The 17,738-nt window shown below is 36.9% G+C and overlaps 1 protein-coding gene across 1 annotated transcript; it reads left to right on the plus strand.

Annotated features, from left to right (window-relative positions):
- Positions 1-856: 856 nt before the first annotated feature.
- LOC111053772 (serine-rich adhesin for platelets) lies at positions 857-9,633 on the plus strand. Its single transcript, XM_022340699.2, has 2 exons — positions 857-6,666; positions 8,994-9,633. The coding sequence occupies exons 1-2, from the start codon at positions 1,033-1,035 to the stop codon at positions 9,099-9,101; spliced, it is 5,742 nt and encodes a 1,913-aa protein (XP_022196391.2). The 5' UTR covers positions 857-1,032; the 3' UTR covers positions 9,102-9,633.
- The last annotated feature ends 8,105 nt before the right edge of the window (positions 9,634-17,738 follow it).

Here is a 17,738-nt window from a genome sequence, read left to right on the forward strand (position 1 = left end):
AATTGGGTCCACAAGCTACATGGGCGGAGATAAATTTTTGGAAACGCCCAACCTGTTTTGGAATAATAGTGGTGCAGAAGTTGGTGGATCTCCAGTTGTGAACAGTTCACTGCCTGCATTTGCAAATCAAAACTTTTTGAAATCTTCAGAGAACCAGATAGTTGCAAGCTCTTCAATTTGTACATCTTTTTCAACACCAATGGTTACCAGTCTCTCTACAAATCAGAATCAAATGGCTGCTTCTAACCTGAATCTACCTGAATCATCGGGACCTGTTTGTACACCTTCTGGTGTTTTGCCAAATTACTCGCTACCTTCAGTTACCAATTCTGCTGCATATCAAAATGTGATCAATACATCAAACCAATCAGGAAATGTGTACAGAAATTTCTTAAACTATCATACACTTTCATCCACATCTGGTGCTGGTGTGTCATTGTCAACTGCCACCACATCATCTGGAATTTTGCCGAGTTTTGCCAATAAATCTAGTGTTTTGCCTTCTGGGAGTGGTTCGAAAATGTCAATTATAACTGAACAAAGACCTATTGTTTCTTACAAAGTTAATGTCAGCAGACAGAAGACTGTAAACCCTATATTGAATCCTCAGCCACAAAACCAGTGGAACCCCAACATCCCACAACATGGTGAAACTGCAAAACCCAACAAACCAAGTGGAGGAAATAGCAGCGGATTGAACCATTTCCAACTAGGCTATGCATCTGTTGTGAAACAGTGTGACAACTGTTGTGTAAATAAAGTGTCAGAAGTCCATGACTGTCAACAAAAGTTTCCAAAGTCATCACAAAACCAACATGTTGCTGCGAACACATCCAAAACAATGCCGACTGGGGAAGCGATTGCAAAATGTACTAGTGGTGATGTGAAAAATGTCGGTGGTAAGATAAAGAAGGATATGTCAACAAATACAAGTTCCAGTGAAGAAGCACCTCCAAGGTGTTGTATGGTAATCGGAAAGTGTTACCTCAAGATAAATCCACGGTACAGTTGGAGGCTGGTAGGGAAGTTTTGATGACAAACCCAAATAAAAACACCAGAAAAGTTGTGAAGAAAACAGTTTCACAGCAGACAGATGACATCAGTAAGGGACCAATGATTGGTAGCAGTGCTAATGTTGGCAAGACTTGTGTCAGAAAAATGGCCGCCAGTTTCAAAATGAAGAGCACCTCCAGCTGTCAAACTGTAGATTTGGAAACAACTATCAACCCTGTCACCAAATATCCACAGAGTTATGGAAGAGGGGCCATGCAAAATAGGAGGAAAGCTACAAATTTCCAAGTTGGTTACAATGTGGCTCAAAATACCATGAAGGTTGGTAATAGTGGTGGTGTAAGCAACATGGTTCAGAAATCCAACAAGCAAGTTGGTAATATTGGTGTTACAAATACTAAGAAATCTACTGGCACATCAGTGACTGTTGATGGTTCTCTGCTACAAAATAATCAGACCAACATGGATATGATGGCATCAACATCAATCCAGAATGCTTCAGATATGTTCCAACATTCCAAACCTACTGATAATCCTACCACATCAACACAGAATACTCTGGTCCCATTCCAACATTCTAAACCTCCTGAGAATCAAGCCAATCCATTAATGACTCAGGACAGTTTGGTTCCATTTCAACATTCCAAACCTTCTGAGAAGCAGACAGTTTTGTTTCCCTCAAAGAACCATCCACCAAAGAATGACAAGAAACAGGACTTCAAGTCAGTTCAGCAAAAAGAGAAGAACAACACGTTTTTGGATGACATTCGCCTGGTACTGCCAAATAGTGACTTCTCCAATGACATCTTCTCAACATTGCAAGTGCCACCCGGATCTCAACATCATGGCTCCCTGTCACCTACTGCTGCATTCCTGGATGCGTTTCCACTAGTTTCCAACTCCAAAAACTCGGAAATGCTCATAGATGGTGACAACAGCGATGCTGTACATCATGCCACTGATAGTCTACTTCTGGGAGACCCCAATATTCTGGACACAAGTGGCAGACAAAATTGTCTACAAACTTTGAACAACTACAACAGTGTAGAACAGCATTTGGCGATGAATACAGATGAAATGACTAAGAATCCTTGCAACAAGAACATGAACAGTATCCATACTGACCAAAACAAAGCCAATAATGCAATGCCTAACCAACAACAAACTTCTTCTGCCTATTCAATATCAGCATTGAATTCAGCAAAACCTTCAAACAGTTTGGGAGAAAAGTGTGCTGATCATACCAACAAAATTCAGGACTACCAATCACATTACACAAATGTGAACTATGATTATATGTCAGCAAACTCGTTCCAAAACTATAACTACAACAGTGGATACAAGAAAGTGGCACCAAAATTTGTAGATTCCAATTATGGAGGAGATATCAACAATTCGTTTGTGTCCAATCCAAGAGATGTGAACAACAAAATGGCCGCTACAACCTATGGTAGTCAAGATGGTGGATTGGGTTACAATGCCTACAACAACTGGAATCCGAAACCCAGCATGCAGTTACAGAACTTTGACGATTTTCAAACTAACTACATGTCGGGCTACAATCATTTCCCAACTAGCAGTGCATCTAAGAATGTGTTTGCATCTGATCAATCATACTCAACAAGTGCTGGCATGTTTGGGAACTTGTCGAGCTACAAAAGTATGGACACAAGTGACAGCAATTTCGTCTCACAACCGGTTGCAAGTAGTACAAAGCTGGGTAGCAAGAGTGATGCACCAGCAAATTTCATCTACACCCAGGCGTCAACAACTTCAAATCCTATAACAACACGTTCCTATTCCTGTGCTTTCTCCAGTGCAAGTGATTTTCAAGCTATCGGATTCCCACAATCACTGTATTCATCTTCAACAATTGAAGACTCACTCAGTACTGCTCCAAAAGTAACCAGTTCCAAAGATCTGATGGGTGTGGACCAGTGTGGTAGCATAGTCACATCACAAGCTGCTCAAACGAAATCGGTGAATACTTCAAAAAGTAATAACAGCTCCATTGGTAACAAGTTCTATGTGGGAGGGAATCCCATGAACAAAAAGCAACCAGTAATGTTTGATAATGCCTCAATCAAAACTAGCCAGACTGCTGGAATGGATCAAGGTGCTACAAGTAATGCTACCTCATCAAAATCTTCTACTTATTTCCCGGATCTAGGGATGAACCAGAATAACAGTAATTCTGTCATGTCTAAATCATCATCCTATTTCCCCCCATCACTCTCAACAACTTTGAATAACAGCTTCAACAACAGTACAATGCTATTCCCAGCACAGAGTACCTATCAAAACACTAATATCTTTACCACTATAACAAATCAAACAGCTGGTATATTCAGTAGTACCACTGCAACTACTCATGCAAATCAAACTGTTGGAATATTTAGCAGTGGTGCCACAACTCAAGTGAATCAATCTGTTGGAATATTTAGCAGTGGTGCCACAACTCAAGCAAATCAATCTGTTTTCACATTCAGCAGTGGTGCCACCACATCAACAACAACCACACCGGCAAATGGCAAAGTTGGCAGCAGTAGTGAGACTGTGAAGACATCTCAACCACGCATGTCTGTCAACTGGATGACAATGCCAGACCCTAGAACATCCACTCTGGAAGTTGGAAGTTCTTCCACTGCATCAGCACCTTTCATTCCACCAGACAGGATGTTCACACCACACAAAGATGCTCTGGATTTCATTGCGCCAATCATCACTGGTGGTCTACAACCGACATACTCTACAAACTCACAGATGTTCTATGGAATGGATTTCCCAATCTCTGATGCCCAAACCTTGTGTGGCACTGATGGCTCCATCACTAGAACAACTGCAAATCCTCAGGCACAAACATCTTCATCATCAGCACTGCACTACTCATGGCCTACTTCCAAGTCATCACTTTCACTGTTGTCACATCTTGACAACCATGGCTTGGGAATACCTTCCACATTGCCAACATTGGTTGGGGATCTGGCACTAGGCACAAACACTGGTCCTTCAACACCAGGAGTTAACGGTGACTACAGAATGTCTTCAAACACAACTGCAACCATCTTCCAAACCCTTCCAGAAGTTGAAGACAGAAACAATCAGAAATCTTTAAATAATACCACTGATGTATCTCCTGTGAAATCATCAAACTACTGTCAGGATAATATGCAACCAAAATCTGCACTTTTCTCTACAGACATGCCATCTTCAAAATCTGCAAACTACTTGCAAGCACCCTCAAAACCATCAAACATCTTTGATGTGCAATCAAAGCCATCAAACATCTTTGATGTGCAATCTAAATTGCCTGAAACACCAGCAAAATCTTCCAATTTTCATCTGGATATGCCTACAAAATCTTCAAGCTACTCCCTAGATGTACAACCAAAATCCTCAGCACCCTTCTCCACAGAAGTGCCAACTTCAAAGTCATCTAACTTCTTGCAAGCATCATCCAAACCATCAAACATCTTTGATGTACAATCTAAGACAAATACATCAGCAAAACCTTCAAATTTTCATTTCAACATGTCGGGGAAACCTTCAAACTACATGAATGCATCGTCAAAACCTTCAAACATATTTGACATGAATGTAACATCAAAACCATCCAGCACATTTGACTTGAATGTTTCATCAAAGCCATCAAACACATTTGATGTGACTGCTTCATCAAATATCTTTGACATGCATTCCAAGCCATCTTCAAACTTCTTGGACACTCCATCAAAACCTACAAACTTTGCCATGGGCAATCCACAGTCCCATGCTACATCAGCACAGTTTGATGCCAAAAGCTCCAAGAATCCAGCTCCAAATCAAGGACAAAGGTCTGGTGTTGTTGCAGATACCAGCAAAACATCTTCAGGGCCCAATGTGTCTCATCAACAACCTCAAAGTGGAGGCAGTAGCTTTCTGTCAGTCAGTCAACTGGTTGATCAAGTGAAAACTAATAAGAAACAAGATGGCAATAACTACAAGTATGTGCAGAATATTATGGCACCTGACATATACTATCCAGAGATCACTGCTGGCTCAAACAGTGCTAAGCAGGTTGACTACAAATGTAACACTATGCCTATGCCACAGAAAGGTTCTACAACTAACTCCCAGCCCCTGATAAATGCCAAGAATACATACAATCCACAGAATAGAGATGGATATAGTTTGTTGTCAACTGAAGGTAGCCAGAAGCAAAATTTGTTGACATTTGATAGTGCAACATCGAATCAGAAACAGAACCTGCTGAGTTCTGATGGCGCAACCAAAAATCAGAAACAGAACATGTTGCCATTTGATGGCAATGCAACCACAAATCAAAAACCAAAGGATCCATCAGCAATGCAGCAGAAAAGTGTTGCCAACTCAACAACAAGAAAGTGCGAAATAAATTTGCAAAACAACAACTTTAATGATACAGGTCTATCGTTTCTTGCACCTAGCAGTTCAACATTGGTTGCTAAAAACAGTACAATACCATCTGTGGCTAAAAGCAGTACAGGGTCAACTCCAGTTAGTTTGCCAACATCCCTGTGGTCACAAAGTTCAAGTCATAATGTGAATAGTTGTTCAACTGCTACTAAAAAGAATGAAAGGTTCCCTTTGACTAAGTCGTCTTCAACTTTCAAAAGCAGTAACAAGTATAGCGCTGAATCCCTGATCAGCAATGTACAAGATGGTGCTTCTGCAGCAAGTGTTGATCAGTTTTCATCAGTGACATCATTGAACTATGGCACATGCTTTGAAATGGCTGGACATAACTCTAGTGATCTGCCATCATTTGGTGTGTCAACATCAAATCTGTTTGGAGCTACAGAATATCATCATGGCAGTGATTACGGTAGCAATCAACCAATCCCATCCTATCAGAACTATTTTGGACAGACCTTGGATAACCTGCAGCCAACAGGGACAGCATCAACAACTTTTCTTGCTGAGTCAGCTGCTGATTTCCAGATGAATCTGTTCGATTCCACGGCACCACCCTCCTATCTTTTCCCTCCAGCGCTGAATAAGAAATCTGCAAATGTTGAAGCGAAATCTAATGTGAAACCCAACCCAAAACCTGCCAACAATTTAATTCCAACCAGTCTCTATTCATCAACCGTGGTTGATCCAAAACCCAACCAAAAACTGGATAATAGTTTGACACCAGCCAGCACAGCTGTTCTCTATCCTTCAAATACTGAACCAAAACCTAACCTAAAACCAGATAACAATTTGATACCAGCTAGTAAAGGTGTTTTCTATCCTTCAAATGTTGAGGCAAAACCTAACCTAAAACCAGATAACAATTTGATACCAGCTAGTTCAAGGGTTTTCTATCAAACAACAACTATGTCATCCCCTACAACAAACCAAGGGTGTCAGAAATCAAATTCAAACTTCCCGCTAGCTGCAAAATCAAATTCAAATTTCCCGCCAGCTGCAAAATCAAATTCGAATTTCCCGCCAGCTGTAAAATCAAATTCAAATTACCCGCCAGCTGCAAAATCAAATTCGAATTTCCCACCAGCTGCAAAATCAAATTCGAATTTCTTGCCAGCTGCTAACTGTAATAGCAGTGCTGCCAACCTCACTGCATCATCGTCCAGCACCAACAGTCTGGCCAACTTCAATATGAGCACTATTTTCCCGGAAATGAATGACAAGGTAAGACCAATATAATATTACTTTCCTTGCCCTATTACAATAGGTAAGGAAAGTATTGCTTTCCAAAAAAAATAATGTACCCTAATTTCATGTTTTCTATACACGTTTCAAGGTCCCCTGAGTCCAAAAACATGATTTTTGGGTGTTGGTCTGTGTGTGTGTGTGTGTGTGTGTGTGTGTGTGTGTGTGTGTGTGTGTGTGTGTGTGTGTGTGTGTGTGTGTGTGTGTGTGTGTGTGTGTCTGTGAACACGATAACTCCATTCCTAATTAACCGATTGACTTGAAATTTTAAACTTTAGGTCCTTATACCATGAGGATCCAACAATAAGAAATTCAATTAAAAATGGCGGATAATGGCCAAAAAACCATATTTTTCACGGTTTTCTCGTAAACAGCTCTAACGATTTTCTTCAAATTTATACCCTAGATAGCTATATATAAGCCCTATCAACTGACATGAGTCTCATTTCTGGGAAAATTGCAGGAGCTCCGTAATATTCCCGAGAAGAATGATTTTTGTTAAATTTCTATCACGATTTTCTCAAAAATGACGACCGATTTTTTTAAAATTCATACTCTGTATAGTTATATATCAGCTCTATCAACTGGCATGAGTCTTCCCTGAGAAATTAACAGGGGGTTCACCCCATCCTTGAGAAATATACTTTGTAACCTCCTTCTCGTGCGTGAGGTAGGTAGGTAGAACAGTTTATTCAAAAAACACATGTCGATATTTTATTTGTAGAACAGCTGTTTTGACAACTTTTAAAAAATCCTCAAATTTCATAATTCAAACAAAGGAAAATGTACTCTGAACACAATCACAATAGTATAATCGTAGTTTTAATTACGTATTTAGCCGCCAATCGGCATAATGTTATTTCCTAAATTATCCTCGTTAATGAGGTTTATAGATCAATGAGCAAGGAAAGTTGTGTGAGTGTACCACACCAGATTGTTTCATGTTAAACAACATGTTTACGTATTTTCCTCACCTCGTGACATTAATGAACTTAAAACCTGAATATGAGCGGCTGTAGCCTCAGTGACAGAAGACACCTTATGCTCAGTTTGCGATGAATTAAGCCACAGACGTGATGTGGTCCGTGCAGCCAATGAAGCACATATTCAGCATTTATGATGGATTTTTGCAAACTCCAATATTTTGTGAGTATTTAAGTATGCAATTTGATTGTGTTAAGAACTTCTTCCTAATTGACCGAACGAAGTGTGGTCTAAGATTCAAGTCGACGGTTTGGCATTTCTCTTAATGTTTAAATGTTTATGTTGCGCATTTACGGCGAAACGCGGTAATAGATTTTCATGAAATTTGACAGGTATGTTCCTTTTCTAATTGCGTGTCGACGTATATACAAGGTTTTTGGAAATTTTGCAAGTATAATATAAAAGGAAAAAGGAGCCTCCTTCATACGCCAATATTAGAGTAAAAATCAGAGTATAGAACTATTCATCATAAATTGTGTTAAGTGATTACACAGATGTGTGGAGAAGCCAGTCTATTACTGTATTTGTATAAGGTCTATAGTTTCAATCAAATACATTAAAGAGGTATGCATCTTTAAGCTGGGTTTACACCAAATTTATTAACAAAATGGTTATAACTTAATCCTTATAGGGTCTATTAGATTGAACGGAAGTTGACAAACACATATGTTTATCATGCATATGATAAGTCATGTTCAATCTAAAAGGATTGATTTATTAACATTTTTCAAATAAATTTGGTCTAATCGCAGCTTTAAGGTCTTTGGTTTCAATATTTTGTTTTGCAGTCATGGTATTATTATGCGTGCCCATCAGTATCAATATTCTCACATTCGAAAAAACTAATTTAATAGGTGAATAAAAATAAACTAATGAACTAAATAATGCTGGAGAAATTATAATATTTTTGATGCTAGAAAAAATAATTTTCATCAGATAGAAAGATCATCACGGAACTGGATGAATTATATCATATGAAATACAAAATCAAACGTGAACTGAGTTTCTCAACCTTTGAAAACAGTTGACATCTGGTACTTGTGGATGAGAATACTGCGTGAGTATAGACTATAGAATTATTCATCATAAATCAGCTGACAAGTGATTACACAGATGTGTGGAGAAGCCAGTCTATTGCTGTATTTCCATAAAGTCTATAGTTTCAATCAGGTACTTGTGGATGAGAATACTGCGTGAGGTCTACTGTTCACAGAACTACTAGTGAATATAGCTATTCAAAATCGGGTCATTATTTTTTGCACATACTGTATATTATATTTTACATAAATGAAGAACTCTAATCTAATCTAACCTCTGTTCAGGTGGATCCTGCAGTTGCACAACAACATCACATCAATCAACAACAGAAGCAACAGCAAACAACAACCGTCAGTCAACAACAGACGGCGACAACAACAACGAATCGGTGACAGCGTGACGGTGGCCTGACCACGACAACAGCACGGCGACAAAGACAGCGTCAGAGTGGCGCAAAACGACAAACTAACAAAAGTGGTGACAACGCGTTCTGGTGGCCGAAACTGTAATCGGGATGTCACAACAAGATAGAATCGGTGACAGGTTGACGGTGGCCTGAACACGGCGAAAAAGACAGCGTCAAAGTGGCAGACAAAGCCAAACTAACAAAAGTGCTTACAACGCGTTCTGGTGGCCGAAACTGTAATCGGGTTGTCACAAAAAGATAGAATCGGTGATAGGTTGACGGTGGCCTGACCACGACAACAGCACGGCGACAAAGACAGCGTCAGAGTGGCACAAAACGCCAAACTAACAAAAGTGGTGACAACGCGTTCTGGTGGCCGAAACTGTAATCGGGTTGTCACAACAAGTTAGAATCGGTGATAGGTTGACGGTAGCCTGAACACGGCGACAAAGACAGCGTCTTTGTGTTCTCACACATAGCAATGTGGATTAGGTTTTTCCTTAGACGTTTGTAAAATTATGAAATTTCAAGATTTGGTCAGTTTCGATGAGATTTGTACTAAAAAATTATTATCAGCCCTATATATATATATATATATATATATGCATATGCATACATAGGCCAAAATTAGAAAAAAAAACATAATTTTAAACTTAATATTTCAAATACTAATAGAATTTAGAACGTTCTGGAGCCACTGACACGCATCTTCTCCAGCATCATGGAGGGCCGACAGCCCTCCATGATAGGAGTATTGTGGACACTCAGATATAAGGTGGTTCATTGATTGGATTTGTCCACATTGGCACAGAGGATCAGATGTGTATCCCCATGCTGTCATCAGCTCAGCACACCTTCCCACCTGCGTCCTGAACCGGTTAAGGCCACACCACTCTCTACGTCTCAGCTGGGTGCCAGGAACAATGTCATTAGGGTCATCCACAAGGCCTTTGTTCCTGACCTCTCCCTGCAACCATCTCAGTCTCCATAACTCCCTTGCACTTCTAATTTCCTCTTGCTCGTCAAGTCTCAAGTATCTTCTTTACTTGAGGCGCCTTGGTGGAGGGTTAGCCAAATCTCTTGAGACTGGGAGATCCTCATGAATGTTTTGTAACTGGGAAATGAACTTGTTCTTCTTCTCCAACCTTCTGAGATCTGGAGGCATGATGTTACTAAGCACAGGCAACCACTCAGTCTCTGTTGGTCTCAATGTCCCACTAATCTTCCTCATAGTTTCATTGAAAACTGTATCAATTTTCTCAACGTGTCTGCTGCGAGCCCAGACAGAAGAGCAGTACTCCCCTGTGCTGTACAGAAGTGCAAGACTTGATGTTCGAAGGGCATTCATGTCACAACCCCAGGTTGTTCCCGCAAGTTTGCTGATGATTATCAGCCCTATATTTATATGAAATGTTGTTCCGTCTCTTGTAAATATTACCCTTGAATACATGTCAACAGCGTTTACACCAAAGTTATTAACATAATGTTAATTACTTAATCCTTATAGTTTCTATTAGATTGAACATAACTTATCAACACATACACAAACACATACGTGTTTGTCGAGTTCTGTTCAATCCAAAGGTTCGTACAGATATACGCGCCTCCAACACGCTCCGCGCACGCACCGATCGTGAACGTTACGGAAGATGTTAGCTGTTCTCGCGTTCCACTCTTGCTCCCCGGTCGATCATCAATCGATCTGCTCCAGTGTGACGTTCGACTGCGGAGCAGAGCGAAAGTCTGTACGCACCTTTATGGAATCTATAAGGACGGAAAAATAAACATTTTGTTAATAACTTTGGTGTAAACCCAGCTTTGAAGTTCAGCGTTGCTATGAATGTCTCCTTGGCTGGGAAGAAAGAGAATAGCTTTGTTTCTTATGGAAGTGTTCACACTAGTGTGGTAACTGCCATAAGAAACAGTGGTTTACTTTTTTCCCCAGCATAGAAAGATCTAAAAAGAATGTCTTAATAGAAGTCATCAACTCAGAAAGATCTATTATTCCACCTCTTACGATGGTTTTGAACTTTTGAAGATAGATAATCTTGTAATATCCTATTATACAGGGTTATCATAAAACAATGGTGCGGTTTCGAACATTGTTTAAAGAAAAACCAAATTACTTACAGTTAATATTTTTTATTCACCTAATTTGTCGTCTGAAACAGTTTTTTTACATGATTAATAACTTTCAATAAGTGCGCCCTTAGTCGCTCAACAAATGTCCAAACGATAATAAATTTCTCTCTTAACATTCGATAACATTTCTTCGATTATGGTTGTCATTGGTTCTTTAATCCTGTTTTAAAGTGGTTCAGTTCGCGATTTCTTGTGAATAAACAATGTTTTTGATGTAAATTTACAAGAAAAAAACTACCTGAACCACTTAAAACAGGATTAATGAAGCAATGACAACCATAACCAATGAAATGTTAGCGAATGTTTGGAGAGAAATTGATTATCGTTTGGATATTTTGTCGAACGACTAAAGGCTCACATATTTAAATTTATCAATTATGTAAAAAATTGCCTGAGACGACAAATTAGATGAATAAACAACATCAACTGTAAGTAATTTGGTTTTTCTTTAAACCATGTTCGAAACCGCACCATTCTTTTATGATAACTCTGTATTAAGCGAGCAATTTCTGTATTTATATATCTGGTTATTTATGTTTAACGGATCTCGAAAACGGCTCTAACGATTTTCACGAAATTTGGAACATAGTAGGTTTATGATATTATGTTTCGATTGCACTAGGTCTCATCCTTGGGAAAACTCGCTGAACGACATTAAAAGGATAATTCATCCTTGGCTGAAACAGCTGTGGATAGTAAAAAAGTGAGTGAGCGAGTGAGTATGTGAAAAATCAAAATATCGCATACCCGAAATTCATAAGATGACGTATAGCCAGCTGTGAAATATAAACACGATCATTTTAGAGAATTGTGTTCTGTTTATCAATAAATAAAAATAACGAGCGAAGCTCGGTGCCCCCCGATATTATCCCCGTTTAATTGTATAATTTATATTAATTCATGTGTAAAATTTATATGAAATATCTATGTAAATATTTATATTTAAGATTTTTTGTAAAATAAAATTTTAAATTGTCGGAAATTTTGTTTATAGAAATTTCCTATGTGTATAATTTTGTTAAAAAGTTGTCCAAATTTCTAATGATGATATTTTATTTTTATTAATGTATAACAATTGTATACGTTGTTTAAATAATATTGTGAATAGATTGATGTATTTTTACTTGATAATAATATATAATATGTAATCAATAGGAATAATTATTTTGTTTTCAAATAATCAAACTGAATCAAATCAAAGTCATATTTCGAGTTGTGAAAACACGTTTTTAGGTGTCAAATTAAATTGTAAATTATTAAGTTTTGTAAATATGCAATGTATAATAATATCTGTGATAAAGAAGAGATAATTATTCTATCCTAATTAATTTATTATGTAAACTTTGTTGTTGTAAATACTGTAGTTTGAAAGTTGTCTATAATTTATTATAATGTATTCTGAATATCAAATCATTGAATAAACGTTGATATTTTTTATAAAATTGTAAAAATATTTTTGTCTCCACAGTACCCTAAATCGTTGTCATATTTGTCTTATACAATACTGATCATTCTTATTTATTGACTCATACAATAAGTACATCATCAAAAATGATAGGGAGAGAAAAAATAAGGTATCCTTGTGCTATTCCTCTCCCAAATTCCGATAAGGTTACACCATATAGAGTAGATATCCCATGGTATAGGGCGTTTATGTCGCAATTTTTACTGTTATCTCAAGCCGATTACTGTCGATTATTGTCGATTTTTACTGTTTTGTTGGGGTGAGAATGTATGAACGGCGCAATATGAGAGACTACCAGCGTCACACAGCTGCATGGGAAAGAAATACGTGTACTATCGGCTAGAGATAACAGTAAAAGTTGCGACATAAACGCCCTATACCATGGGATATCTACTTATGCTATCGTTTCTCTATGGTTACACATAGTCCGAAATAGGTCAAGTCTTGTAGTTGTTCACTTCACAGAATTTTCAGTTCTTAATTATTTTCACAAAGTAGATTTTCAAATTTAGATGCTTCAAAACCAAACATACTATACCGGTATATCGATAGATGCTATTAAATATTTATCACAATTCTCTAAGTTTCATTGAAACCAATATTATAACACTGGAAGAAGTCGAGAATTGGGAATCAGATAAAAGCTGATGCGCTGTCCACTTGAATCCTCTTGTTAATGCAACTCTCATTTATCAATTAATTATTTTGGCATTTGAATTTGGAAGAAATTCTTACAAAGTATAAATTATTTCCACATGAGTTGGCTAGGAGGAAAGGCTGCAAGCAATTGATGCTTCAAGGACCCTTGTTCAACAAGAAGGTGATTCAAATGCAATACAACATCATAGAGGATGTTTTATATTGAGAGATATATTACTTCAGAACATTTTCAATCAAACAAGACTCAACATACGATTATAATAATTATAAATAATCATAGATCCCCCGTAAAGTTAGTGACTATATCAGTGTAGTATGTTGTCGATATTCCTATTTCAGTGACACATTGACTTATCAATAATTGGTTTGATTTGTTGATGTGTCACTACTGCATCATTCTAAATTTTTTGTTTCATCTTTCAGCTACCGGTATCACCTACATGAAGCAGTTTCTACACTTCAGATAAGTCTTCACTCTCTTTTGCCACTTCACCATTATCATAAGGCCGTAACTTTTAGGAGAATTTAATCTAATCACAGAGAAAAGATAGCATGAGTATAATAGTATCTTATACTATCTTTCCTCTATGGATGGTTTATTAATAGGTCCCATATCATAGAACAAGGAGCAGGAAATATAAGCCCAATTTGAAAGGAAACCTTCTTGAAAGAAGCCCAATTTTGAAAATAATATTGTGAAAAGTATGAGACTTGTAGGCTAGTTTATGATTTCATTTGGTGATGGAAACCTCTCGAGGTAGTTCCACCTGCAGCTGCTTCAATTGGGACACCACGGATCCACAGTTTGGGTGGAGTCCGAAACACCACAATGTCCATCCAATACTTGCAATGAGTAGTGTAATCTCATACTATACTGTATACTCCTGTGGAGGGATACAGTGCTCAATATAATATTGGAGCAGACCCAACAAAAATAATTTAGTTTTTACAGTAATATAGTAGACCTACTGTAAGTGATGCATATTTATTGTTGACTCAGAATTGAGAATATTGAACTCAATCCATATAATGTAATAACTTATTCTCGAAAAATGAACATTTTTTGAGAGAATTCAACTTCGACTGCTGCTGTATTCTCTTGAAAACATGAGACTTCTTCAAGATCAACTTCCATCAAATGATAAAAAAATCATATATACTTATATTATTAGGCTACCTCTTGGAAAATATAGATATCAAGAAAACGTCTATTAATACAGTTACTTCATATTATTATCTCATGACATATTCTTGTCTGAGAGTCTGCAGTCTTCAAGAAGATGAAATTTCCAACAATAAACTTTGAAATCTAGAGATATATTTTTGATTTATTGTAATTTTCATGTCAATGTGTCTAATCAACTCCATTCTCTTACAGCTTAATTTTATTTCAATTAGATATGAGGAATAATGAAATTATTAATACTTACTCGAATACTTGAAGTCGTTGCCAGGGTCTGGGGTCTCCAATTATGTAAGATGTGTTTATTCCAGTGAAGTAATTAAGTTTAATCAATTATGGCTCCTAAAATAATATCCTATATATGGTTAGACGCTCTATTGAAAAACAATTATAGCTGTATATTTGACCAATCATAACTCTGCTGTCTGTAAATCTATTCCACTCATCTACAGTTCAATTTGTGCAAAATTTCAAGCTCCTAAAATAATATCCTATATATCATTAGACGCTCTATTGAAAAACAATTATAGCTGTATATTTGACCAATCATAACTCTGCTGTCTGTAAATCTATCCCACTCATCTACTGTTCAATTTGTGCAAAATTTCAAGCTCCATCTTTCTCATCCTGAACAATTTCCCTGAAAAACTGACCGTTTTCTAGTATAATTAGATAAAATGTTGGAGCACTGACTATTCACAGAAAATATCTTTGATCCATGATAACTGTGTTGTTTATGAACCGATTTTCCTCATTTTTATCCCGAAATTTGCAGAATTTGAAGCTCTATATTTTTTTTCTCTAAGGTTTTCCTGAAAAATCCACCGTTTTCTAGTAAAATTGGAAAAAATGTTGAAGATCCACTGACTATTCACAAGAATATCTTTGATCCATGATAACTCTGTTGTTTATCAACCGATTTTCCTCATTTTTATACCAAATTTTGCAGAATTTCAAGCTCTATCGTTTTTGTTCTCTAAGATTTTCCTGAAAAATTGGCAGTTTTCGAATAAACTTTGAGTTTTAGTAATTGAGACGTGATGATGCGTCCATCTTTTGTGAATTTCCTATCCCCCACATGTATAAGCTAGTTCTTTTCTTTATGATACTATAGATTACAGGTTAAACGCATCATATTGAACTCAAAATTCTCTTCTTAGAATAATATATTACTTTTATTTTCAATACATATTGAAGATTCAACAAAGAATGGACCCGTATTTGAAAACCTTACTTGTCTTCAATAATTTACAATACTCAACATACCTCATCAATAATAATTTATAAAAGACAAACAATATATTATATTACATAATATATGGAGGACATACATAGTATGTAATACATAGACAATATTACAAGGTTTACACCATACAAAGGTATATATTATGTATTTTACAGTAAGGTTATTACATTTATTTATTAAGAATTTATTTATTTATTTGAGAATCGGGAAGTCAGTGTTTAAAGGTTAGGCTCTCATGTCGACAGTAAACTAGAATTTATTTAATTATAGAAAATTACCCTTGTTATATTTTTTTATAAAACAGAAACTATAGTGAGGTCCACGTTATAATGACAGTGGAGAAAGACAGGAGAACCCCGTTGCCGATCCTCTGCCTTGTCACTGCCTTCTATAGAGGATAAGTGATACCGGTATCTCTGATTTAATATTTACTGTTCATTTTTGTTTAAAATAATCAATTAATGGCAGTAGAGAAAGATAGGAGAACAACGTTGCTGACTCTCTGCCTTGTCACTGCCTTCTATAGAGTATACTGATACCGGTATCTCTGATGTAATATTTACTGTTCAATTTTGTTTAAAATAATCATTACAATTAATGACAGTGGAGAAAGACAGGAGAACAACGTTGCTGACTCTCTGCCTTGTCACTACCTTCTATAGAGAATAAGTGATACCGGTATCTCTGATGCAATATTAACTGGTCCTTCTAAAATAATCAATTTTATTTTATTCATCAAGGAAAATATTTTCCAATAGGGGATGTGTGAACACCCCATAAGAAACAATGATATTCTGCCCAGTGGACCAGAAATTTATGAAATTCAGGTGACTCAGAATACCGGGAACTTTTAAAAACGCCATAAAACATTAGTGGGAAGAACAAAAATTATTAATTATTATTATTAAACGAAAATCCAAATTGAATGCTGTAATTCACCCCGAAGACTTCTGCTACTGCAAATATTGACAACAGGGTAAACAGCTAGATGGAAATTTGATTAACGCTACTATTCAAAAATTTTGAATAGTTGCAATATCTCATTAATTTCCATCTGTAAAAATGATTTTATTCAAACTAATGTAAAGTTCAAGACTTGCCATTTGAGAATTATTAATAATGGAGTAAACAATATTGGAGTAAAAATCAGGCTATAGAGTTATTCATCATAAATCAGCTGACAAGTGATTACACAGATGTGTGGAGAAGCCAGTCTGTTGCTGTATTTCCATAAGGTCTATAGTTTCAATCAGGTACTTGTGGATGAGAATACTGCCTGAGGTCTACTGTTCACAGAACTACTAGTTAATAACATCTATCACTTTTTGACAATTACTTCTTTAAGATGGCTTCCTTCTGCACAAATACACTCTTGAAATCTGTGTTGACGATTTCTCATTGATCGCTGCAACATCTGCGTTTCCTGGTCCCATGATCTGTCCACCTGCGATTTTCTGTTTGTGGAGCTATCTCAAATCAAACGTTCTAACAACTTGACCAATAATTGTGGTTGAATCATAACAGACATTTCAAAATGAAATTAACAATATCCCAGCTGAAATGTTGCAGCAATCGTTCAGGAATCTCAACACAGATTTCAAGAGTGTATTCGTGCAGGAGGAAGCCATCTTGAAGAAGTAATTGTCAAAAAGTGATAGATGTTATTAACTAGTAGCTCTGTGAACAGTGGACCTCAGGCAGTATTCTCATCCACAAGTACCTGATTGAAACTGTAGACCTTATGGAAATACAGCAATAGACTGGCTTCTCCACACATCTGTGTAATCACTTGTCAGCTGATTTATGATTAATAATTCTATAGTCTGATTTTTACTCCAATATTGGCGTATGAAGGAGGCTCCTTTTTCCTTTTATAATCATCCCTGAAATGCAAAATTTCCAAAAACCTTGTATATACATTGACACG

The sequence above is a fragment of the Nilaparvata lugens genome, chromosome 14 (assembly GCF_014356525.2).
Source record: "Nilaparvata lugens isolate BPH chromosome 14, ASM1435652v1, whole genome shotgun sequence".
NCBI classification, from domain to species: Eukaryota; Metazoa; Arthropoda; class Insecta; order Hemiptera; family Delphacidae; genus Nilaparvata; species Nilaparvata lugens.